Source organism: Scyliorhinus torazame, chromosome 1 (genome assembly GCF_047496885.1).
Source record: "Scyliorhinus torazame isolate Kashiwa2021f chromosome 1, sScyTor2.1, whole genome shotgun sequence".
In the NCBI taxonomy this organism is placed as follows: Eukaryota; Metazoa; Chordata; class Chondrichthyes; order Carcharhiniformes; family Scyliorhinidae; genus Scyliorhinus; species Scyliorhinus torazame.
This window is the reverse complement of record NC_092707.1, coordinates 59,538,328-59,562,760: the sequence shown is the minus strand read 5'-3', so window position 1 is coordinate 59,562,760 and position 24,433 is coordinate 59,538,328. Positions and strand designations below refer to the sequence as shown.

General features: G+C 50.3%; 2 protein-coding genes across 2 annotated transcripts in view; one reads left to right on the top strand and one right to left on the bottom strand.

Annotated features, from left to right (window-relative positions):
* Positions 1–23,546, bottom strand: part of LOC140408378 (uncharacterized) — a 39,421-nt gene extending 15,875 nt beyond the window's left edge. The window contains exons 1-3 of the mRNA XM_072495496.1: positions 23,052–23,546; positions 6,359–6,488; positions 5,022–5,155 (exon numbers count right to left, since the gene is read on the bottom strand). Coding sequence (XP_072351597.1) covers positions 5,022–5,155; positions 6,359–6,488; positions 23,052–23,177 — 390 coding nt within the window. The 5' untranslated portion in view covers positions 23,178–23,546. The remainder of the gene's footprint in view (positions 1–5,021; positions 5,156–6,358; positions 6,489–23,051) is intronic.
* A 61-nt stretch (positions 23,547–23,607) lies between these two features.
* zcchc8 (zinc finger, CCHC domain containing 8) overlaps positions 23,608–24,433 on the top strand; it is a 71,721-nt gene continuing 70,895 nt past the window's right edge. Inside the window, exon 1 of the mRNA XM_072495483.1 lies at positions 23,608–23,805. Within this exon, the coding sequence (XP_072351584.1) occupies positions 23,629–23,805 (177 nt within the window). The 5' untranslated portion in view covers positions 23,608–23,628. The remainder of the gene's footprint in view (positions 23,806–24,433) is intronic.

The following is a 24,433-nucleotide window of genomic DNA, read 5'->3' as shown; positions in this document are numbered from 1 at the left end:
CCCAACACTCATCCCGAGAGCATCTCGAAAACAAGGACTCCTACATTAGACTCCTATTTATTGATTACAGCTCCGCCTTCAACACCATAATCCCAGCCAAGCTCATATCAAAGCTCCAAAACCAAGGACTTGGCTCCCCACTCTGCAACTGGATCCTCGATTTTCCGACCAACAGAGCACAATCAGTAAGAATGAACAACACCTCCTCCACAATAGTCCTCAACACTGGCGCCCCGCAAGGCTGCGTACTTAGCCCCCTACTCTACTCCCTGTACACACACGACTGCGTGGCAAAACTTGGTTCCAACTCCATCTACAAGTTTGCTGACGATACGACCATAGTGGGCCGGATCTCGAATAACGATGAGTCCAAATACAGGAGGGAGATAGAGAACCTAGTGGAGTGGTGTAGCGACAACAATCTCTCCCTCAATGCCAGCAAAACTAAAGAGCTGGTAATTGACTTCAGGAAGCAAAGTACTGTACACACCCCTGTCAGCATCAACGGGGCTGAGGTGGAGATGGTTAGCGGTTTCAAATTCCTAGGGGTGCACATCTCCAAAAATCTGTCCTGTCCACCCACGTCGACGCTACCACCAAGAAAGCACAACAGCGCCTATACTTCCTCAGGAAACTAAGGAAATTCGGCATGTCCACATTGACTCTCACCAACTTTTACAGATGCACCATAGAAAGCATCCTATCAGGCTGCATCACAGCCTGGTCTGGCAACTGCTCGGCCCAGGACCGCAAGAAACTTCAGAGAGTCGTCAACACCGCCCAGTCCATCACACAAACCTGCCTCCCATCCATTGACTCCATTTACACCTCCCGCTGCCTGGGGAAAGCGGGCAGTATAATCAAGATCCCTCCCACCCGGCTTACTCACTCTTCCAACTTCTTCCATCGGGCAGGAGATACAGAAGTCTGAGAACACGCACGAACAGACACAAAAACAGCTTCTTCCCCACTGTCACCAGACTCCTAAATGACCCTCTTATGGACTGACTTCATTAACACTACACCCTGTATGCTCCATCCGATGCCAGTGCTTATGTAGTTACATTGTATATGTTGTGTTGCCCTATTATGTATTTTCTTTTATTCCCTTTTCTTCTCATGTACTTAATGATCTGTTGAGCTGCTCGCAGAAAAATACTTTTCACTGTACCTCGGTACACGTGACAATAAACAAATCCAATCCAATCCAATCCAATTTACCCTACCCATCCATCCTACGCGTCTGCTTGGAATCAGTGGAATAGTCCATATTTAAGAACTCAGCGGCCAGCCGAGACAACTATACCACCACCGTCACAGACTTCATCAGTAAGTGTGTCCTAGATTGTGTGCCAAAGAAGGTAGTACATGCATTCCCCAACCAGAAACGATGGTTTAACCAGGAGATCCATTCCCTACTGAAGTCCATGTCTGAGGCATTCAAGACTGACGACCCTGACCTATACAAGAAATCTAGGTACGAGCTCCACAAAGCCTTCAGAGACGCCAAGAGACAATACCAGGTTAAGCTACATTCACAGTCTAACGACATGGACTCTCGTCGGTTGTGGCAAGGCTTAAACAATATAACGTGGTACAAAGCAAAGCCAAGTAGAATCCCAAGCACTCCTCCCCGATTAACTTAATGCATTTGAGTAGGAAGCCAATAAACCGATGTCAACTGCCTCAACAGCCTCGGATACACCCATACCTATCGTCATAGCCTCAGACGTCAGATCAGTCTTTTTGAAAGTGAACCCATGGAAAGCAACCGATCCTGATGGAGTCCCTGGTCATGCACTCAGATCCTGCGCGGACCAACTGGCGGGTGTGTTCGCAGAAGTCTTCAACCTCTCCCTGCTCCGTTCTGAGGTTCCCACTTGCTTCAAGAAGTCCATCATCATACCGGTGCCACAGAAGACTCAGGCATCGTGCCTCAATGACTACCATCCGGTGGCCCTGACTTCAGTCGTAATGAAGTGCTTCGAAAGGTTGGTCATGAAGTGCATCACCTCCATACTCCCAGAATGCCTTAATCTATTGCAATTCGCATACCACCACATCCGGTCCACAGCAGATGCCATCTCCCTGGCCCTGCACTCATCCCTGGAGCATCTCAACAACAAGGACTCCTACGTCAGACTACATTCATGGACTACAGCTCCAGCTTCAACGCCATTATCCCAGCCAAGCTCAGATCCAAACCCCAAAACCTAAGACTTGGTTCCTCCCTCTGCAACTGGATCCTAGACTTCCTGACCCATAGACCACAATCAGTAAGGATAAACACAATCAGTAAGGATAAACAATGACACCTCCTCCACGATAGCCCTCAATGAAATGAAAATGAATGAAATGAAAATCGCTTATTGTCACAAGTAGGCTTCAAATGAAGTTACTGTGAAAAGCCCCTAGTCGCCACATTCCGGTGCCTGTTCGGGGAGGCTGTTACGGGAATTGAACCGTGCTGCTGGACTGCCGTGTCGGCTTTCAAAGCCAGCGATTTAGCCCTGTGCTAAACCGGGGCCCCTAAAGGCTGCGTACTTCGCTCCCTACTATACTCCCTATGCACACACGACTATGTGGCAAAATCCGGCTCCAACCACTTTAGGTATTGGGGGTGCAGGTGGCTCCAAGTCTGCTCATAACACAACCGTAGTGGGTCGGATCCCAAACGATGAGTCAGAGTACAGGAGGGAGATAGAGAACTTAGTTGCATGGTGCAACGACAACAGTCTCTCCCACAGTGTCAGCAAAACTAAGGATTGGTCATCGACTTCAGGAAATAAAGTGTCGTACACATCCTTGTCTGTATTAATGGTGCCGAGGTGGAGATGATTGACAGCTTCAAATTCCTAGGTGTACACACCACCAACAACCTGTCCTGGTTCACCCACATCGACGCTACGACCAAGAACGCACAACAGCGCCCATAATTCCTGAGGAAACAAATTACATTTGGCATGTCCACATTGACTTTTACCGATTTTCACAGGTCCACCATAGAAAGCATCCTATCTGGCTGCATCACAGCCTGGTATGGCAACTGCTCGGTCCAAGACCGTAGGAAACTACAGAGAACACAGACCAGTCCATCATGTGAACCCATCTCCTGCAGAACAATACTTTTCTCGGTTCACATGACAATAAAACTAAATCGAAATCCATCAGGCTCGTGGAATTCAATTTACTGAGCCGGGCCCAGTCTCAAGCCACCTGCACCCCCAATACCTAAAGTGGGTGGTCGCCTGCCGAAACAGTAACCCCCCCCACAATGTAGCACAGTGGTTAGCACTGTTGTTTCACAGCATCAGGGACCCAGGTTTGATTCCTGGCTTGGGTCACGGTCTGTGCGGAGTCTGCATGTTCTCCCCTTGTCTACGTGGGTTTCCTCCGGGTGCTCCGGTTTCCTCCTGCAAGTCCTGCTTGTTAGGTGAATTGGACATTTGAATTTCTCCCTCAGGTGTACCCGAGTAGGCACCGCAGTGTGGCGACTAGGGGATTTTCACAGTAACTTCATTGCAGTGTCAATGCAAGTCTACATGTGACACTAGAACAAAGAACAAAGAAATGTACAGCACAGGAACAGGCCCTTTGGCCCTCCAAGCCCGTGCCGATCATGCTGCCCGACTAAACTACAATCTTCTACACTTCCTGGGTCCATATCCCTCTATTCCCATCCTATTCATGTATTTGTCAAGATGCCCCTTAAATGCCACTATCGTCCCTGCTTCCACCACCTCCTCGGTAGCGAGTTCCAGGTACCCACTACCCTCGGTGTAAAAAACTTGCCTCGTACATCTACTCTAAACCTTGCCCCTCTCACCTTAAACCTATGGCCCTAGTAATTGACCCCTCTACCCTGGGGAAAAGCCTGACTATCCACTCTGTCTATGCCCCTCATAATTTTGTGGACCTCTATCAGGTCGCCCCTCAACCTCCATCGTTCCAGTGAGAACAAACCAAATTTATTCAACCGCTCCTCATAGCTAATGCCCTCCATACCAGGCAACATTCTGGTAAATCTCTTCTGCACCCTCTCTAAAGCCTCCACATCCTTCTGGTAGTGTGGCGACCAGAATTGAACACTATACTCCAAGTGTGGCCTAACTAAGATTCTATACAGCTGCAACATGACTTGCCAATTCTTATACTCAATGCCCCGGCCAATGAAGGCAAGCATGCCGTATGCCTTCTTGACTACCTTCTCCACCTGTGTTGCCCCTTTCAGTGACCTGTGGACCTGTACTCCTAGATCTCTTTGACTTTCAATACTCTTGAGGGTTGTACCATTCACTGTATATTCCCTACCTGCAATAGACCTTCCAAAATGCATTACCTCACATTTGTCTGGATTAAACTCCATCTGCCATCTCTCCGCCCAAGTCTCCAAACAATCTAAATCCTGCTGTATCCTCTGAGAGTCCTCATCGCTATCCACAATTCCACTAATAAAGATTATTATTATTAAACTAGCTCCCACCCCCGGAAAAGACACCCTAAAATACTCACTTTTCCAGATTCAGCAGATAACGTGAAAAAGCCCCAAATCTCCTGAGCAGCCCCATTATATCCCCCACCATTGAACCCGGGGTGGAGATGTACAACAACAAATAACATCCTATGCTCCACAACCCCCCCTCGCTATCGCCTTCCACTTATCCGAGCACCTCAGCTCAATGGCCAAGGGCTCTATCGCCAGCGCAAACAGGAAGGGAGACATGGGACACCCCTGCCTTGTTCCCTATATAACCGAAAGTACCCCAAATTCACCTGTTTTGTATGCACTCGCCTTCGGTTCTTAATGACTTTTAATAATGGGTCTCAAAATAAACATTAACATTGTCAAGTGCTATAGTTTTGTATCACAACATACACATTAATGAAGCAAATAGTGAAAGAATCATAATTTTAAATTGAATTACATGAAGAATCATAATGCCAAATAATGCTTTTTGACCATGATCTAAATACCTGAAAATTATTTTACAATTAACATATCTTTCAAATGCTAATAGTACCTGAAGTACAACAAGGACTTCAAATTGTTGCTCTTTAGTGTACATCTCAAAAGCAACTCGAAACAATCCTTGAATGCTGTAAAACCACAAATTGTTCACCACAGTAGGTATCTTCAGTCCTTCAAATCGAAATTCTGCAAACAAATATTTTCAGATATCACAAATAGGAGTGAAAGCGAAATGGAGAAGAGCTAATCTAGGAGAAGGCTGCAATCTACATTGTGAACAAACTACAGATGGCAAGGGCAGCAAAGGAGGTCACAGCAGAGGCCATCAACAGAGGTAGAGAAGTCACGAAAGAGCAAAAGCTAGCAGGGGAAATGACGTATAGAAAAAGGAACAACTGCTTGCGGAATAGCTGATTGCAAATCAAAAGGAAGTCATAAGCAAACTATAGCATTATGCTCCGACATATTGAGTACTGTGCTTAGCTCCGGTCACCAAAACAAAAGAAGGTATTTAATCTCTGGAAATAGTGAAGAGAAGGGACAAGTAGCTCATCCCTATCGGGAGTCTGAATTATGAAAAAGACGCGAGACGCTTTGATGTTTGAAACATAAAAAGAAACATTTTGAGCCTACCTATTGAAGTACACCAAATAAATCTCGAAAATAATTTGAAATAAAGATGTGTGAGGAGGATAAAGGGAGAAGTTTCAAACTAGTTAAAGCAAATTTTTAAAAACTATTTTTTTTAATGGGATGGGAGTTTTGTTGGCTAGGCCAACATTTGTTGCCCATCCCTAATTGCCTTTGAGAAGTTGGTGGTGAGCTGCCATCCTTGAACCACTGCAGTCCATGTGGTGTAGGTAAAACCACTGTGCTGTTAGGGAGGGAGTTCGTGGACTTTGACCCAGAAACAGTGAAGGAACGACGATAGATTTCCAAGTTAAGATGGTGAGTGACTAGGAGGAACTTTCAGATGGTGGTGTTCCCATGTATCTACTGCCCTGGTCCTTCTCGATGTTAGTGGTTGAGGGTTTGGAAGGTGCTGCCTCAGGAGCCTTGATTCAGACACGATCAAGGTTTTTTGCATCCTGCAAAGTATGATCACCGTATGCATTGGACTTCCAAATGGAAAAGTAGAGCTGAATACCATGGAATTATTTCAGAAACAAGTAAATGAGAAGCAACGGGAGGCCTTTTTGGACAAACCAGGACCGATAAATGAAGGTGCGCTAAATGATCTTCATCATCCTCAATTATCTTGTGTATATGGAAGATACAACTAGTGAGTTGTCACACCTAAAATAAATATAATTTCCTTCCGGAGATTTGTAAACTCTTTTGAATAGCCCTATAGATTACACTAGATTCAAATGAGAATTAATACAGTACCTGAACTGAAGCTGAGTTTAGTTGCCAATCCTTTCTTTGCAAATTTTGCATGAATTCTTGGATGATTTTCAGTACGGATGCCAGTTTTTGCCACAACATCAGCACCAAGAAAAAGAGGGGTCAAGCACTCCTAAAAATGAGGGGAAGAGGGATTTAAAAATGTAAGAAATATATTACTAGACATAAAACCATTGGCCTTATTTTGTTTTTCTTTTTTACTTGTTTTTTGTGCACCATATCTCATTCTTACTAAAGTAATTGTCAGAATATCTTTCAGGACAATATTTTATTTTAAAATATGGAAAGACATTGCATTATTTGGACACTTGATTTTTTTTTTTTTTACAAGGTCATAACTTCACCTTTGGTTTGGGAGCAAGATTGCCTTTTCCAAGAAATCATCTGATCAGCTTGGTACTTGAGTGGGAAAGAACTGTTTGCACTGCATTACTTTTAACTGATAAGAAAAAAAACTGGTCAAAAGGCAAAGGCTGTAAATCAGGAAATCACATGACAGGGATGAGCTTTCAGTATCTAGCTAGGAATCCTCACATCCCTGGAACTTATCTGTCTTTAGGAAACCCAAGAGGCTGAAACAAGAAGGATTAATCCAGCCATATTGTCCTCCAGTGTGAGTAAGTGAGTTCACGGGCGTGGGATGTGAAAGTGGGCAGTGAGTGAGTGAGTGTGTGGCGGAGAGCGAGTGAATGAGCGTGTGTGACAGTGAGTGTGCGCAGCAGTGAGTGTGCGCAGCAGTACGTGTGTGCTGCAGAGAGTGAGTGAGTGCGGCAGTGAGTGAGTGTGGCAGAGTGAGTGAGAGTGTGGTGGGTGTGGCAGAGAGTGAGTGAGTGTGTGTGGCAAGAATGTGTGCGGGTGGCATATAGTATGTGTGTGGGTGGATGTGGCAGATAGTGTGTGTGTGTATAGATGGCAGAGAGTGAGTGGGTGTGGGTGTCAAAGAGTGAGTGAGAGTGTGTGGGTGGCAGAAGCAGTGAGCCATGTGGAGTTTGCACATTCTTCCCATGTCTGCGTGGGTCTCATCCCCACAACCCAAAGATGTACAGGGTTGGTGGATTGGCCACGCTAAATTGCCCTTTAATTTGAAAAAAATGAATTGGATATTTTAAATTTTAAAAAGTGATTGGAGAGTGTATGTGGGTGGCAGAGAGTGAGAGGGTGTGTGTGTGTGGCAGCGAGTGAGAGGGTGTGTGTGTGTGGCAGCGAGTGAAGGAGTGGGGTGTGTGGGGCAGCGAGTGAAGGAGTGGGGTGTGGCAGTGAGTGCAAGATGTGGCAGAGATTGAGTGTGCGTGGCAGTGAGTGAGTGTGGCAGAGAGAGAGTGAGCATGTGCAAAGAGTGGCAGAGAGTGAGTGAGGGTGTGTGACACAGAGTGTGTGTGTGTGGCAGAGAGAAACTGTGGGTGTGGCAGAGAGTGAGCATGTGCAAGGTGACAGAGAGTGAGTTGGTGTGTATGAGTGGTTGGGAACAGATGTATGCATGCAGGAGACGCGATGAGTGGGTGTTTGCAAGAGAGAGTGGGGGAGTGGGAGACTGAGTCTGTGAGGGTGAGTGACAAGTGCCCAGTTTCTGGTTTCTCACTCACTCTTCACATCATTCACCAACACATACACACGCACCCACGTACACTGATCCTCGCACCCACTGGTTATTTTATTACTATTTTCAAAAATCTAACAATTTATTGGCATGGCATTGCTGTACTGCTCAGCAATTGGTTCTTTTTTTAAAAGCTCAATTTTTGTTTTAAAAAGTTCAGTTTATTTTTGTGCCAAACCTTGACTTTCTGAAATGTGCTCATCGACACCTCGTGAGAAAATATGCAAATGTGGCCCTGAGCAAAAAGGTTGGACAAGCCTGGATTAGATAAACTGCGCACTCCTCCCATCCAGGTTGGAACATAATTCTCTTATGAGCATTAATAAGCCAATACCTGAGCAAGGTAGGTTTGTCGCTCTCTGATTATCAGCCAATATGAGTCATTGCAAATTATATTTGGTCTACAAGTAAATAAGAATGAAACTAGGTGACTGCAGTCCCACCCAACTGGACAACAGTGGAAAGGCATTGGAGGAGGATGCGTGTGGCCAACCGTGTCAAAAGCTGGAAACAGGTTATTATGAGTATTATAATTTAGATGATAGCACTGTGGTTGCTAATCTATTTAAGGGGTCTTTCAACTAAAAAAGATTTGGGAACCATAGATCTAGGCTGATATTCCAAGTGTACTATCTGAAATGCCACATTTTGGATGATACATTAAACTAAGGCTATGTCAGCCCTCTCAAGTAGGCATTATATTATAAGAACACAACGGGCCGAAGAGCCTCTTTCTTTGCTGTAAAATTCTAGGAGAGTCTTCCCTACTGTCCTGACCAATGTTTTTTTTATATAAATTTGGAGTACCCAATTATTTCTTTTTCAATTAAGGGGCAATTTAGCGTGGCCAATCCACCTAACCTGCACATCTTTTTGGGGTTGTGGGGGTGGAACCCACGCAGACATGGGGAGAATGTGCAAACTCCACATGGACAGTGATCCAGGGTTGGGATTCGAACCTGGGTCCTCACCACCGCAGTCCCAGTGCTAATCACTGTGCCATGTGCCGTCCCATGTCCTGACCAATGTTTATCTCAGAATTACAGGGCATCTGATCACTTTTACACTGCTGCTCGAAGGACTTTGCCGTGCGCAAATTGGCTGCTGCGTTTGCTACACTTCAATTAAGATACTTCATTGGCTGTAAAGTGCGGAGTTATGAAAGGCAAGACTTTTTTTCCCCCCCCCATACCCCTGTTCACCCATATCCCCCCTTCCCTCATATCCCCCAATACCCCATATCCCCAGTTCCCCCATATCTCCCCTTCCCCCATATCCCCCCTTCCCCTGGGGGCAGGGGGAATATGGGGGAAGGGGGGGACAGACCCGGCCCATCAGGCGGACGCCGCCCCCAGGACACTCCGGGGCGGCCACGAGCCCGGGACAGACCCGGAGCACCTGGCGGACGCCGCACACATCTAGTGCGAGTGCGGTGACGCCGGCGGGCCACACCCAGGAGGGCAGCCACAGCAACAGGCCCCCATCGCAGCCGGCACAGGACACTGATGCACAGGACCCCGACACACAGGACCCCGACACACAGGACCCCGACACACAGGACCCCGACACACAGGACCCCGACACACAGGACCCCGACACACAGGACCCCGACACACAGGACCCCGACACACAGGACCCCGACACACAGGACCCCGACACACAGGACCCCGACACACAGGACACCCACACACAGGGGACGGATGGACAGGAATCAACATTCCAGGGGACCCCGGAATTCTGGTCGGATGAGGAGCACGCCATTATGCCACTGCTATCTCCTACACCCTCCACCATTGCAGAGACACTCACCTCGGTTGGGCACTTTAGTGATGAGGCACCTGGGACACTAACTGGTGCGCACAACACAGCCGTCCCGGTACAGAGGCAGGAGCAGCCGAGGGGCCGGGCGGTCGGAGGGCAGCCCGGTGCAGGCAACCATCTGCTGCCCAGACGGGTCACGGGTTACTGGAGTTACCACACCCACCCATAGTCCCGATGCTGGCACGCACCAAGGGACAACCGAAGGGGGCCGGCTGGCTTGCGGCATCTGCAGACGAAGGTGGAAGGTCTACCCGCATGCAGGAGCAGGTAGTGGTGCCGGTCATGCGTGCCACCCAGGCTGACACCGCACGTGCGGCGTCCGCTGTGGAGGCAATGGGTGCGACGGTGTCAGACATGGGTCGCAGTTTGCAAGGTGTGAGACTTTCTTGGCCCAGGACATGGCTGCCCTCTCACAGGCAGCCATGAGCCAGAGCCAGCAGCAGATCGCAGAGGTGCTCAATGCCGTGGCCAGTCTCAGCAGGCAATGGCCCAGTCTCTGCAGGCCACTGTTGAGGGCATCGGCGCCATTGCCCAGGTGCTGGCTGGCGTTGCCCAGACACTGACAGGGATGGCCAACTCCGAGCTCCATGGCTGCAAACTTGCAGACCCTTGTTGATACCAGGGCGGGCCTCCAGGACAGACAGCGGCAGGTGTCGAGGTAGCGTTGGGTGCTCGGTCCATTCGCAACCCCGACCCATGTAGAGGCCCGGGGCCAGCGGGCACCCCGAGGGAGATGGGGTTGGGGAGGGTGCGTGCCGGGGAGGAGAGGGGGACACCCTGACACCTCGGACTCCCCCCCCCTCCCCCGATCCCAGGTGCATCTGGTGGGTAACGGGCAGGACAGGCTGGCAGCTCGCCATCCCAGTCGCCCAAGCCGCAGCCTGGCCCATCTAGGCAGCCCCGCCCCAGGAAGCGGCACCCCCCCTCTCTTCCCCGGCACGCACCATCTCCATCACTCGCCCTACCCAAACCCCCCCTCGCTGACACGCACCCTCCCAAATCCCTCCCCCCTCTCCTCCCCGGCACGCACCCTCCCCGGCACGCAACCCCCCCCCCAACACCCCCCCCCCCCCAACCACGCACCCCCCCCCCCAACACCCCCAGGCACGCACCCTCCCCAACCCCTCCCCCTCTCCTCGCGGCAACGCATCCTTCCCAACCCCTCCCCCTCTCCTCGCCGGCATGCACCCTCCCCAACCCCCCTTCCTCCTCACCGACATGCATCCTCCCCAACCCCTCCCCCCTCCTCCCCGGCACGCACCCTCCCCCCTCTCCTCCCCGGCATGCATCCTCCCCAACCCCTCCCCCTCTCCTCCCCGGCACGCACCCTCCCCAACCCCTCCCCCTCTCCTCCCCGGCACGCACCCTCACCAACCCCTCCCCCTCTCCTCTCCGGCACGCATCCTCCCCAACCCCTCCCCAGCATGCACCGTCCCCAACCCCTCCCCCTCTCCAACCCCGACACGCATACTCCCCAACCCCTCCCCCTCTCCTCCCCGGCACGCACACTCCCCAACCCCTCCCCCTCTCCTGCCCGGCACGCGCACTCCCCAACCCCTCCCCCTCTCCTCCCCGGCACGCATCCTCCCCAACCCCTCCCCGACATGCACCCTCCCCAACCCCTCCCCCTCTCCTCCCCGGCACGCATACTCCCCAACCCCTCCCCCTCTCCTCCCCGGCACGCACACTCCCCAACCCCTCCCCCTCTCCTCCCCGGCACGCGCACTCCCCAACCCCTCCCCCTCTCCTCCCCGGCACGCATCCTCCCCAACCCCTCCCCGACATGCACCCTCCCCAACCCCTCCCCCTCTCCTCCCCGGCACGCATCCTCCCCAACCCCTCCCCGGCATGCACGCTCCCCAACCCCTCCCCCTCTCCTCCCTGACACGCACACTCCCCAACCCCTCCCCCTCCCCCTCTCCTCCCCGGCACGCACACTCCCCAACCCCTCCCCCTCTCCTCCCCGGCACGCACCCTCCCCAACCCCACCCACTCTCCTCCCCGGCACGCATCCTCCCCAACCCCTCCCCTTCTCCTCGCGGCAACGCATCCTTCCCAACCCCTCCCCCTCTCCTCGCCGGCATGCACCCTCCCCAACCCCCCTTCCTCCCCACCGACATGCACCCTCCCCAACCCCTCCCCCCTCCTCCCCGGCACGCACCCTCCCCCCTCTCCTCCCCGGCACGCATCCTCCCCAACCCCCCCCCTCTCCACCCCAGCCCGCACCCTCCCCAACCGCCGCCCCCCCCCCCCCCCCCCCGCCCTCTCCTCCCCGGCATGCACCCTCCCCAACCCCTTCCCCCTCTCCTCCCTGGCACGCACCTTCCCCCGGCAAGACTTTCTTTTAACCCTTAATTTTGTTCCTTGGCCCTGCAGAGGCGGGATACACTCCCACTCTCCATCACTGCAGGGATCTGTGAGGATGACGACAAAAAGGGGTACACTCCCCGCTGGACTGGACATGGGAAACGGCACAGAGGTCCCAGGTTCGATCCTGAGTGGAATTTGTACATTCTCCCCATGCTTCCGTGTGTTTCGCCCCCACAACCCAAAGATGTGCAGGGTAAGTGGATTGGCCACACAAAATTGCCCCTAAATTGGAAAAAATGAATTGGGCACTTTTTTTAAAAAATAAAACAAAAATAGGGTGGGGACTCTGGAGGGAAGCACTGAACAGGGCTAACTCCACATCCACATGTGCAAGGTTAAGCCTAATGCACCTGAAAATAGTGTGCCAAGATGGCCCAGCCAACCACACCCACATGTTCTGGGCATGCCTCAAACCTGTTTGTTTCAAAGAAGACCGTCCAGAACCAATGTCCAAGTTTGTAGGAGTGAAAATATTCCATTAAAATATTTTTTTTAAATCTTGTTCCTCAGTATGGCTGAGGGATTTGATGAAGTTCCTGTATTTAGAGAAGGTTAAGTTTATTTTGAGGGGTGCGAGTGAGGGGTTCCACAAGCGATGGGGTGTGTTTATATTACATTTTAAAGAGTTGGTTACCATCAGCTGCTGGGGGTTATTTTGCTTTGTTGGTTGTATGCTTAAAATGTTAAAATAGAATTAAAATATATATTTTTAAAACTCTTAATTTTGTTTTGACCAGTCGTCTGTTTAATTTGGACATTAAATTTATATATTGCCACAGGGTGCATATGACAGGCGAGAATGAGTGGGTTCTTCCAGGGGGTAGCAGATGAGTGAGACATGTGGGCGGGTCCCAGTGAATCACAAACACATGTTTTGTGATTGTGAAAAATTGGGAAGATTCTGGGCGGGAGTGTTCGAGGTCTTAGCCAGGATCATGGAGAAGGTGGACTCGGACCCTTCGGTGGCGATATTTGGGGTTTCAGAGGAGCAAGGCCAATGTTGTGGGCTTCATCTCTCTGATTGCACGGCGGCAAATCTTACTGGAGTGGTTGTCAGCATCGCCACCGGGGGTAACGGCTTGGTTGGGGGACCTTTGGATTGGATTGGATTGGATTATTGTCACGTGTACCGAGGAACAGTGAAAAGTATTTTTCTGCGAGCAGCTCAACAGATCATTAAGTACAGGAGAAGAAAAGGGAAGAAAAGAAAATACATAATAGGGCAACACAACATATATAATGTAACTACATAAGCACTGGCATCGGATGAAGCATACATGGTGTAGTGTTAATGAAGTCAGTCCATAAGAGGGTCATTTAGGAGTCTGGTGGCAGTGGGGAAGAAGCTGTTTTTGAGTCTGTTCGTGCGTGTTCTCAGACTTCTGTATCTCCTGCCCGATGGAAGAAATTGGACGAGTGAGTAAGCCGGGTGGGAGGGATCTTTGATTATACTGCCCGCTTTCCCCAGGCAGCGGGAGGTGTAGATCATAGAATTTACAGTGCAGAAGGAGGCCATTTGGCCCATCGAGTCTGCACCGGCTCTTGGAAAGAGCACCCTACCCAAGGTCAACACCTCTACCCGATCCCCATAACCCAGTAACCCCACCCAACACTAAGGGCAATTTTGGACACCAAGGGCAATTTATCATGGCCAATCCACCTAACCTGCACATCTTTGGACTGTGGGAGGAAACCGGAGCACCCGGAGGAAACCCACGCACACACGGGGAGGATGTGCAGACTCCGCACCGACAGTGACCCAAGCCAGAATCGAACCTGGGACCCTGGAGCTGTGAAGCAATTGTGCTATCCACAATGCTACCGTGCTGCCCGGAGTCAATGGATGGAGTCAATGGATGGGAGGCAGGTTTGTGTGATGGACTGGGCTGTGTTCACGACTCTCTGAAGTTTCTTGCGGTCCTGGGCCGAGCAGTTGCCATACCAGGCTGTGATGCAGCAAGATAGGATGCTTTCTATGGTGCATCTGTAAAAGCTGGTAAGAGTCAATGTGAACATGCTGAATTTCCTTAGTTTCCTGAGGAAGTATAGGCGCTGCTGTGCTTTCTTGGTGGTAGCGTCGACATGGGTGGACCAGGACAAATATTTGGAGATGTGCACCCCTAGGAATTTGAAACTGCTAACCATCTCCACCTCGGCCCCGCTGATACTGACAGGGGTGAGTACAGTACTTTGCTTCCTGAAGTCAATTACCAGCTCTTTAGTTTTGCTGAGGGAGAGATTGTTTTTTTAAAAATATATTTTATTGAAATTTTTTTCCGAGCAACATTTTTCCCGCTTACAAAACAAGCGAAACGATAACAGTAACAAAACAGAAATTTTTAAACTTTTTAACAATAATAATAATAGTAGTAATAATATACAAGTAACAAAACCTCGTACTCTATTGACCTATACTCAACTGCCTCCCCCTCCCCCCCCCCCCCCTCCCCCCTGGGTTGCTGCTGCTGGTCATCCGTCTTCCCTCTAACGTTCCCCTAGGTAGTCGAGAAATGGCTGCCACCGCCTGGTGAACCCTTGAGCCGATCCTCTCAGGGCAAACTTTATCTGCTCCAGTTTAATAAACCCCGCCATATCGTTTACCCAGGCCTCCAGTCCGGGGGGTTTCGCCTCCTTCCACATGAGTAGGATCCTGCGCCGGGCTACTAGGGACGCAAAGGCCACAACGTCGGCCTCTTTCGCAACTCCAAATAGAGCTAACCCCCAGCCTGGTTTGACCCGGGCCTTCACCACCTGCGAAATCACTCCCGTCACTCCCTTCCAATACCCTTCCAGTGCCGGGCACGCCCAAAACATATGTGCATGGTTTGCCGGGCTCCCGCCACACCTCCCACATTTGTCCTCCACTCCAAAGAACCTGCTCAATCTTGCCCCAGTTATGTGTGCTCTATGTAGCACCTTAAATTGAATCAGGCTAAGCCTGGCGCATGAGGAAGAGGAATTTACCCTGCTTAGGGCATCAGCCCACATACCCTCCTCTATCTCCTCCACTAATTCTTCTTCCCACTTTCTTTTTAGTTCGCCCACCGACTCCTCCCCCTCTTCCCTCATCTCTCGGTAAATCTCTGACACCTTGCCCTCTCCGACCCACACCCCTGAAAGCACCCTGTCCTGTATCCCCTGTGTCGGGAGCCGCGGAAATTCCCTCACCTGTTGTCTAGTAAATGCCCTCACCTGCATATATCTCAAGAAATTCCCCCGGGGTAACTTATACTTTTCCTCCAGTGCTCCCAAGCTCGCAAAAGTCCCATCTATGAATAAATCTCCCACCTTCCTAATTCCCAACTGGTACCAGCTTTGAAATCCTCCATCCATTCTTCCTGGGGCGAACCTATAGTTGTTCCTGATAGGGGACCCCACCAGGGCTCCCCGCACCCCTCTCTGTCGCCTCCACTGTCCCCATATGTTCAGTGTTGCCGCCACCACCGGGTTCGTGGTGTACTTTTTCGGTGAGAACGGTAGCAGCGCCGTCACTAGCGCCTCTAGACTCGTCCCTTTACAGGACCTTCTCTCCAGCCTTTTCCACGCCGCTCCCTCACCCTCCATCATCCATCTACGTATCATTGCCACATTGGCGGCCCAATAATAATCTCCCAAGTTCGGTAGTGCCAGTCCTCCTCTGTCCCTACTGCGCTGAAGGAACCCCCTCCTTACTCTCGGAACTTTCCCTGCCCACACAAAGCTCGTAATGCTCCTATCTATTTTATTAAAAAAGGTCCTGGTGATTAAAATAGGGAGACATTGAAATACAAATAAGAACCTCGGGAGGACCATCATCTTAATTGCCTGCACCCTGCCCGCCAGCGATAAAGGCTGCATGTCCCACCTCTTAAAGTCCTCCTCCATTTGTTCTACCAGCCGTGTCAGATTAAGTCTGTGCAAGGTTCCCCAGCTCCTAGCTATCTGAATCCCCAAGTATCGGAAGTTTCTTTCCACTTTCCTTAGCGGTAAGCCTTCTATCTCTCTACTCTGGTCCCCTGGATGTATCACATATAATTCACTCTTCCCCACATTTAACCTGTACCCCGAAAATTCCCCGAACCTCCTCAAGATTCGCATAACCTCGATCATCCCCCCCGCTGGGTCCGACACGTATAGCAATAGGTCATCCGCGTATAACGAAACTCGGTGTTCTTCTCCCCCTCTAGTCACCCCTCTCCATTTCCTGGAGTCTCTCAGCGCCATGGCCAGAGGTTCAATTGCCAGCGCAAACAACAATGGAGACAGCGGGCATCCCTGTCTTGTTCCCCTATATAATCGGAAATACTCCGATCTATGTCGACCTGTAACTATGCTTGCCGTCGGTGCCCCATAAAGTAGTCTAACCCAGCGAATAAATCCGTTCCCAAACCCAAAACTCCTTAACACTTCCCATAAATACTCCCACTCCACCCTATCAAATGCCTTCTCTGCGTCCATTGCCGCCACTATCTCTGCCTCCTCCTCCACTGAGGGCATCATTATCACCCCTAATAGCCGTCGCACATTAACATTCAATTGTCTCCCTTTTACGAACCCTGTCTGGTCTTCGTGCACCACCCCTGGGACACAGTCCTCTATCCTCGATGCCAGCACCTTTGCTAGCAGTTTGGCGTCCACGTTCAATAGTGAGATAGGTCTATAGGACCCACACTGCATCGGATCTTTGTCCCTCTTCAAAATTAGCGATATCATCGCCTCCGACATTGTCGGGGGTAGTGTCCCCCCTTCCCTGGCCTCATTGAACGTCCTCGCCAATAACGGGGCCAACAAGTCCACATATTTTCTGTAGAATTCCACCGGGAACCCGTCTGGCCCCGGGGCCTTCCCTGCTTGCATGCTTCCCAGTCCCTTAATAACCTCGTCCACCTCAATCGGCGCCCCCAGGCCTGCCACCGCCTGCTCCTCCACTTTCGGGAACCTCAACTGGTCCAGGAACTGCCGCATCCCCTCCTCGCCCTCTGGGGGCTGAGACCTATACAGTTCTTCATAAAAGGTCTTAAACACCTCATTTATCTTTCCTGCCCTTCGCACGGTGTCTCCCCTTTCATCCCTAATTCCTCCTATCTCCCTCGCTGCTGCCCTCTTTCGCAGTTGGGGCGCCAACAGGCGACTAGCCTTTTCCCCATATTCATACCTCCTCCCCTGTGCCTTCCTCCACAGTACCTCCGCCTTTCTGGTGGTCAGAAGGTCAAACTCGGTCTGGAGTCGTCTCCTCTCCCTGTACAGCTCCTCCTCCGGGGTCTCTGCAAATTCCCTGTCCACCCTTAAAATCTCCCCCAGTAATCTATCCCTTTCCTTGGCCTCTGTTTTCCTTTTGTGGGCCCCAATAGAAATCAGCTCGCCTCTGACCACCGCTTTTAGTGCTTCCCAGACCACTCCCACAGGGACCTCGCCGTCGTCATTGACCTCCAGGTATCTCTCGATACACCCCCTCACTCTTGCACACACTCCCTCATCCGCCATCAGTCCCACATCTAATCGCCAGAGTGTTCTCTGCTCCCTGTCCTCTCCTACTTCCAGGTCCACCCAATGTGGGGCATGATCCGAAACCGCTATGGCTGAGTATTCAGCTTCTTCCACCCTAGAGATCAACGACCTTCCTAGAACAAAAAAATCTATCCGGGAGTACACTTTTATGGACGTGGGAGAAGAAGGAATACTCCCTAGCCCTGGGTCTAAGAAATCGCCATGGATCCACTCCCCCCATTTGGTCCATAAACTCCTTAAGTACCTTGGCCGCTGCCGGCCTTCTTCCAGTCCTTGAGCTGGATCTATCTAGCCCCGGGTCCAGCACCGTATTGAAGTCCCCTCCTAAAATCAAATTTCCTGCCTCCAGGTCCAGAATACGCCCCAGCATCCTTCTCATGAACCCCGCATAGTCCCAATTTGGGGCATACACATTAACCAACACGACCTCCATTCCCTCCAGCCTACCACTCACCATTACATATCTACCTCCACTATCTGCTACGATGTTCTTTGCTTCAAATGCTACCCGTTTCCCCACCAAAATGGCCACCCCTCTGTTCTTTGCGTCCAGCCCTGAGTGAAACACCTGTCCCACCCATCCTTTCCTTAGCCTAACTTGGTCCGCCACCTTTAGGTGCGTCTCTTGGAGCATAACCACGTCTGCCCTTAGTCCTTTCAAATGCGCGAGCGCTCGGGCCCTTTTTAATCGGCCCATTCAGGCCTCTCACGTTCCACGTGATCAGCCTCACTGGGGGGCTACCTGCCCCCCTCCCGTGTCGACTAGCCATTACCTTCTCTAGGCCAGTCCCATATCCCGCCTCCGCGCTCCCGCTCGCTCCCCCAGCGTCGCATTCCGCCCCTGACCACCTTCTCTTTCGCCATTTCCTTTTGGATTTCCGCAGCAGCAACCCAGTTGTCCCCTTCCCCCCTCCCCCTGCTAGATCCCTATCGAGCTTGATTGCTCCCCCCATATCACTTCCGTAAGTCAGCTGACTTCAACTGACCCCGGCTACTCCTGCTCGCTCCTCGGCCCCCCCGGTGTGAGGGAACTCCCATCCGCCTTGCGCCTGTTTTCCCGCCTTATTCTTTCTGGCGCGGGAACATCCCTTTACCTGTCCCGCCTCTTATGGCGCAGCTCCCTTTCCCCTCCCCCTCTCCTTCCCCATTCTCTGACTATGTCCCGCCTCTCCCCCCTCACCGGCGCCCACATTTCCCCAGTGTCCCCCCCCTTCCCTGTTTACTTCTCGCTTAACTTTCACCATCCCATTAACAAAAACAATAATAACAACAATAACAGTTCCCTGCAGCATCAGTCCCTCAGTTCCGGTCCAGTTTCTCTTCATTGATGAAGGACCATGCTTCCTCCGCCGTCTCGAAATAATAGTGTCTCTCCTGATACGTGACCCATAGTCTTGCCGGCTGCAGCATCCCAAACTTCACCTTCCTTTTGTGCAAAACCTCTTTGGCTCGGATGAAGCTCGCCCTCCTTCTCGCCACCTCCGCACTCCAATCCTGGTAGATCCTTACCACCGCATTCTCCCATCTGCTACTCCGCACCTTTTTGGCCCATCTCAGGACCTCTTCTCTGTCCTTAAGGCGGTAGAATCACACGATTATCGCCCCCGGTGGTTCTCCCGCTTTTGGTCTTCTCGCCGGGATCCTATTTGCCCACTCCACCTCCATGGGGCCCGCAGGGGCCTCAGCACCCATCAGTGAGCTCAGCATCTTACTTGCATACGCTCCACAGCCCACTCCTTCCACACCCTCCGGGAGACCTAGTATCCTAAGGTTCTTCCTTCGCGCTCCATTTTCAAGGGCCTCAATCCTGTCAGCACACTTTTTATGAAGTGCCTCGTGCGTCTGAGTCTTGACCGCCAGGCCCAGGACCTCGTCCTCAATACCTGACACCTTCTGCTCCACCACGCGAAGTTCCGTCTCCTGGGTCTTTAAAGTCTCCTTAAGCCCCTCAATTGCCTGTCACGGGGTCATTACCTCCTTCTTCAGCAGGTCCACGCACCGTCTCACCACCTCGTCCTGCTCAGGCCCCCATGTCACCTGTGGTTTCTCCGCCGCCATTTTGTTTCACTCCCTCTCTCTCTCTCTCTCTGATCTTCTGGCTGCAGATTCTTCGGGCTGCAGCTGCCGGTTTTTCCCTCCGTCGTTCGGGGGGGGACTCCCTTCCCTCGCGCCTCGCACCGGGTTTTACGGCCGTCCAAGTCCCCGTTGGGGCTCTTAAAAGAGCCCGAAGTTCCGTCGGAGCTGGAGCCGCCGAAACATGCGGCTAGCTCATCCCTGCCACAACCGGAAGTCCTTCAAGGGAGAGATTGTTGTCGCTACACCACTCCACTAGGTTCTCTATCTCCCTCCTGTATTCGGACTCATCAACAGACCTGTACGATTTCCTGCACTTGGAGAGGATAAAATATGAGTTAGGGGCTCTGCAGGGGTGGTTTGAGAAAAGGTGCCGGATGTTTGTGACCGTGTTTGAGGAGCTGTTCATCACGCGGCGGGGGTGGGGGGGGGTGCCAGGTGGCGGTGCAAAAATTTGTACAGACTGTTTGGTTGATTTTTGGGAAATATTTTTCCCCCAGAGTGTTTATGTGTTGTAACCGGTTTGTAGCAAAATACATTTAAAATTTTTTAATCTATTGCCAAATAAGATTATACCATTTTCTCTTTAAACCACACAAAAGAAAATAAAGAAACAAATGTTGACTTCAGAGGGTGTCCATGATTGGATTCCCATAACAGAGCAAACAAACAATTATGTTTGCATTGCTATAATGCATTCAGTTGTAATGATAACATTGAAGGGATCTGGGCTTCATTGGCATTTATTGCCCATCCCTAATTACCCTCGAGAAGATAGTAGTGAACTGCCATCTTGAACTGATGTAACTGAATTGGGAGGACTCAAGAATACAAATCTGACTCACGGACGACAGACGAACAATGTACACCAGCAGTGGTGTTAGGGAGAAAGTTTTGACCAAGCGACAGTAAAGAAATTATGATATATTTCCAAGTCAGGGTGGGGAGTTGTGGGAAATGTCCAAGTGATGGCATCTGCAACTCATGTCTTTCTAGATGATAATGGGCCTGGATTGAATACTGCCTAAGGAGCCTTGGTGAGTTCCTGCAGTGCATCTTATAGATAGTACATGCTCCTGCTACTGTACGTCGATGCTGGAGGGACTAAATGTTTGTGGATAGAATGCCAATCAAGCGGGCTTCTTTGTCCTAGATGGTGTTGAGCTTCTTGAGTGTTTTTGAAGCTGCACTCACCCAGGCCAGGGGAGAGTATTCCATTACACTCCTGACTCGGGCCTTTTATGCTGTGAACAGTCTTTGGGAAGTCAAGAGGAGAGTTATTCACCACAGGATTCATAGCCTGTGGCCTGCTCTTGGTAGGCACAGTATTTATATGGCGAGTCCGGTTTAGTTTCTGGTCACTGGTAACCTCCATGATATTACCCGCAGAAAGCGGGTAATTATAGGCCAGTTAGCTTAACTTCAGTAGGGAAGATGATGGAATCTATCATCAAGGAAGAAATAGCGAGGCATCTGGATGGAAATTGTCCCATTGGGCAGACGCAGCATGGGTTCATAAAGGGCAGGTTGTGCCTAACTAATTTAGTGGAATATTTTGAGGACATTATCAGTGCAATAGATAACGGGGAGTCAATGGATGTGGTATATCTGGATTTCCAGAAAGCTTTTGACAAGGTGCCACACAAAAGGTTGCTGCATAAGATAAAGATGCATGGTATTAAGGGTAAAGTAGTAGCATGGATAGAGGATTGGTTAATTAATAGAAAGCAAAGATTAATGGGTGTTTCTGTAGTTGGCAATCAGTAGCTAGTGGTGTCCCTCAGGGATCAGTGTTGGGCCCACAATTTACAGAGATGATTTGGAGTTGGGGACCAAGTGCAATGTGTCCAAGTTTGCAGACGACACTAAGATGAGTGGTAAAGCAAAAAGTGCAGAGGATACCGGAAGTCTGCAGAGGGATTTGGATAGGTTAAGTGAATGGGCTAGGGTCTGGCAGATGGAATACAATGTTGACAAATGTGAGGTTATCCATTTTTGTAGGAATAACAGCAAAAGGGATTATTATTTAAATGATAAAATATTAAAACATGCTGCTGTGCAGAGACTTGGGTTTGCTCGTGCATGAGTCACAAAAAGTTGGTTTACAGGTGATTAAGAAGGCAAATTGAGTTCTGTCCTTCATTGCTAGAGGGATGGAGTTTAAGACTAGGGAGGTTATGCTGCAATTGTATAAGGTGTTAGTGAGGCCACATCTGGAGTATTGTGTTCAGTTTTGGTCTCCTTACCGGAGAAAGGACGTACTGGCACTGGGGGGTGTGTAGAGGTGATTCACTAGGTTAATCCCAGAGTTGAGGGGGTTGGATTACGAGGTGAGGTAGAGTAGACTGGGACTGTACTCGTTGGAATTTAGAAGGATGCAGGGGGATCTTATAGAAACATGTAAGATTGTGAAGAGAATAGATAGGATAGATGCGGGGAGGTTGTTTCCACTGGCGAGTGAAAGCAGAACTATGGGGCTTGGCCTCAAAATAAGGGGAAGTAGATTTAGGACTGAGTTTAGGAGGAACTTCTTCACCCAAAGGATTGTGAATCTATGGAATTCCTTGCCCAGGGAAGGAGTTGAGGCTCCTTCATTAAATGTTTTTAAGATAAAGATAGATAGTTTTTTGAAGAATAAAGGGATTAAGGGTTATGGTGTTTGGGCCAGAAAGTGGAGCTGAGTCCACAAAAGATCAGCCATGATCTCATTGAATGGCAGAGCAGGCTCGTGGGGCCAGATGGCCTACTCCTAGTTCTTATGTGCTTATGTTGATAGTGGATGATTCAACAATAGCAATGCCATTCAATGGCAAGGGACTGCAGTTAGATTCTTTGTTGGAGATGGTCGTTGTCTGGCACTTGCATGGCCCAGATGTTACTTGCCATTTGTGAGCCAAAGCCTGGATATTATCCAGGTCTTGCTGCATTTGGACATTGACTGCTGCATTTGGACATTGCTTCCATAACTTAATAAGGGAACCTTAAGGATTACTGAATCTGATGTTATAGCTGTTCTAAGCGTTTGCTATGCACTAAAATGTAAATTTTGGTCTAATATATCTTCAAATAAATTAATTCATAGTAAAGATGTAGATTAAATAGCAGCTGTCATCATACCCTCCGGTTAGGAAGTTATAAATCCATACCACACATGACAACGGGCCAAGTGTTGGGAAATGGGATTAGACGAGAAGCTTGATGGCCGGCGCAGAAACGATGAACCTCGTTCTGTGCTGCAAGACTCTATGACATCTCATCATCCAAAACAGACTTTGGAACTTTATATAAATAACAAAAACTCAAATTTACTATTTAAATGATACCAACCTCCACCTGGAAATCCTGACACATCTTAATTGAATTGGGAGGACTCAAGAATACAAATCTGATTTTTCTGAGACCCACACTCCATTCTGGCAATCGCACGGGGAAACGTTCAACAACAGGCGCCATGTGGTTTCCCCCCCCCCCACCCCGGAGGCACTGAATTACTGAGATCTCACAATGAAGCTTGTTCTCATTCAGAGAGGCCACAAAACAAAACTGGAGGAGATGGCGAGTATCCCCAATGTCGTAACTCTTCCTCAGCAAAGTGGCCGCGGCCTAGCAGAACCTCACTCGTCATTGACTTGAAAATTTAACGGGTGTTGCAAATGATTTGCCCCTCGAAGGCTCCCACAATAATTGGCCTTCATATCGAGCTTTACTGACGCGGCTCTGTGACTTATTGAGACTCCGGTGTTGCATTCGTAATTCACAGCAATACTTATCCCCGGTTCACGACTGGCGCTGATTTAGGCCAAGCTGCTCCCCTCCATGGAAGCGACGCGGATCACAATCGCTGCGCGCTCTGAACTCCGCCCTTTAACCCTCCCAGCGACGTCACTCGCCGCTTAGTGACAAGATGGCCGCCGAGGGGGTGGAATTGGATTTTGGGGACCGCCAGTTGTTCGAGGAGTTTGAAGATTCAAAACCTTCTCATATCCGTTTCAACGACTCGGAGGACGCGGGCGAGGCGGAGACGATGAGGAAGAAGCTGCTGGAATTCGAGGAGCGAGTGGGCGACCTGAAGACGGAGAATATCCTTTCCTTTAAAGGAAATGAGCCTCGCAAAATCAAACGGGGCGCCTCGGGAGCGATTGGCTCGTGTCGGAGAAGCCGCGTAAAGGAGTCGGGGCAGAGCGGCCGTTTAACGGCGTTCGCTCGCTGCTCGCAAGCTTCCACTCTTCTCCGGTCATATCGCGGTTACCCTTTTTTTACAATCTGATTTTTTTTTTGGTTTCGCTTCACCAGATAGGCCCGGAACACAGGCCTGCGAGTCACCTCATTGTAGCTTCATTTCGGGTTCCTCAGGAATCCGACCAACCGCCCGCAGCAACCTCCTGCCCTGAAAACACATGGAGCAGGGCGGGGGTCTTTTACCGCTCCCTGCGGAGTGGCTGGCTACATGATTTCAAACTACCTCGTTTGGGGCAATTTTTCATGGAGCTAATTTTGGTGTAAGTACCTTTACGACACTGGCTGTGTTCCTGCGGAACTTGTTGTAAATTCCGGTACTTTGAAACTTGTTACACCCTTTTCAGCCTTTCTATCACACAATATTTTATTTTTTTTCTGCTCCGAAGTACCTTTGGATTTACCAGTTTCTGATCAATCCGTGAAGTTTCAAAATCTTAAGTCTAGTATTATCGCAAGACTTTGATAAATGT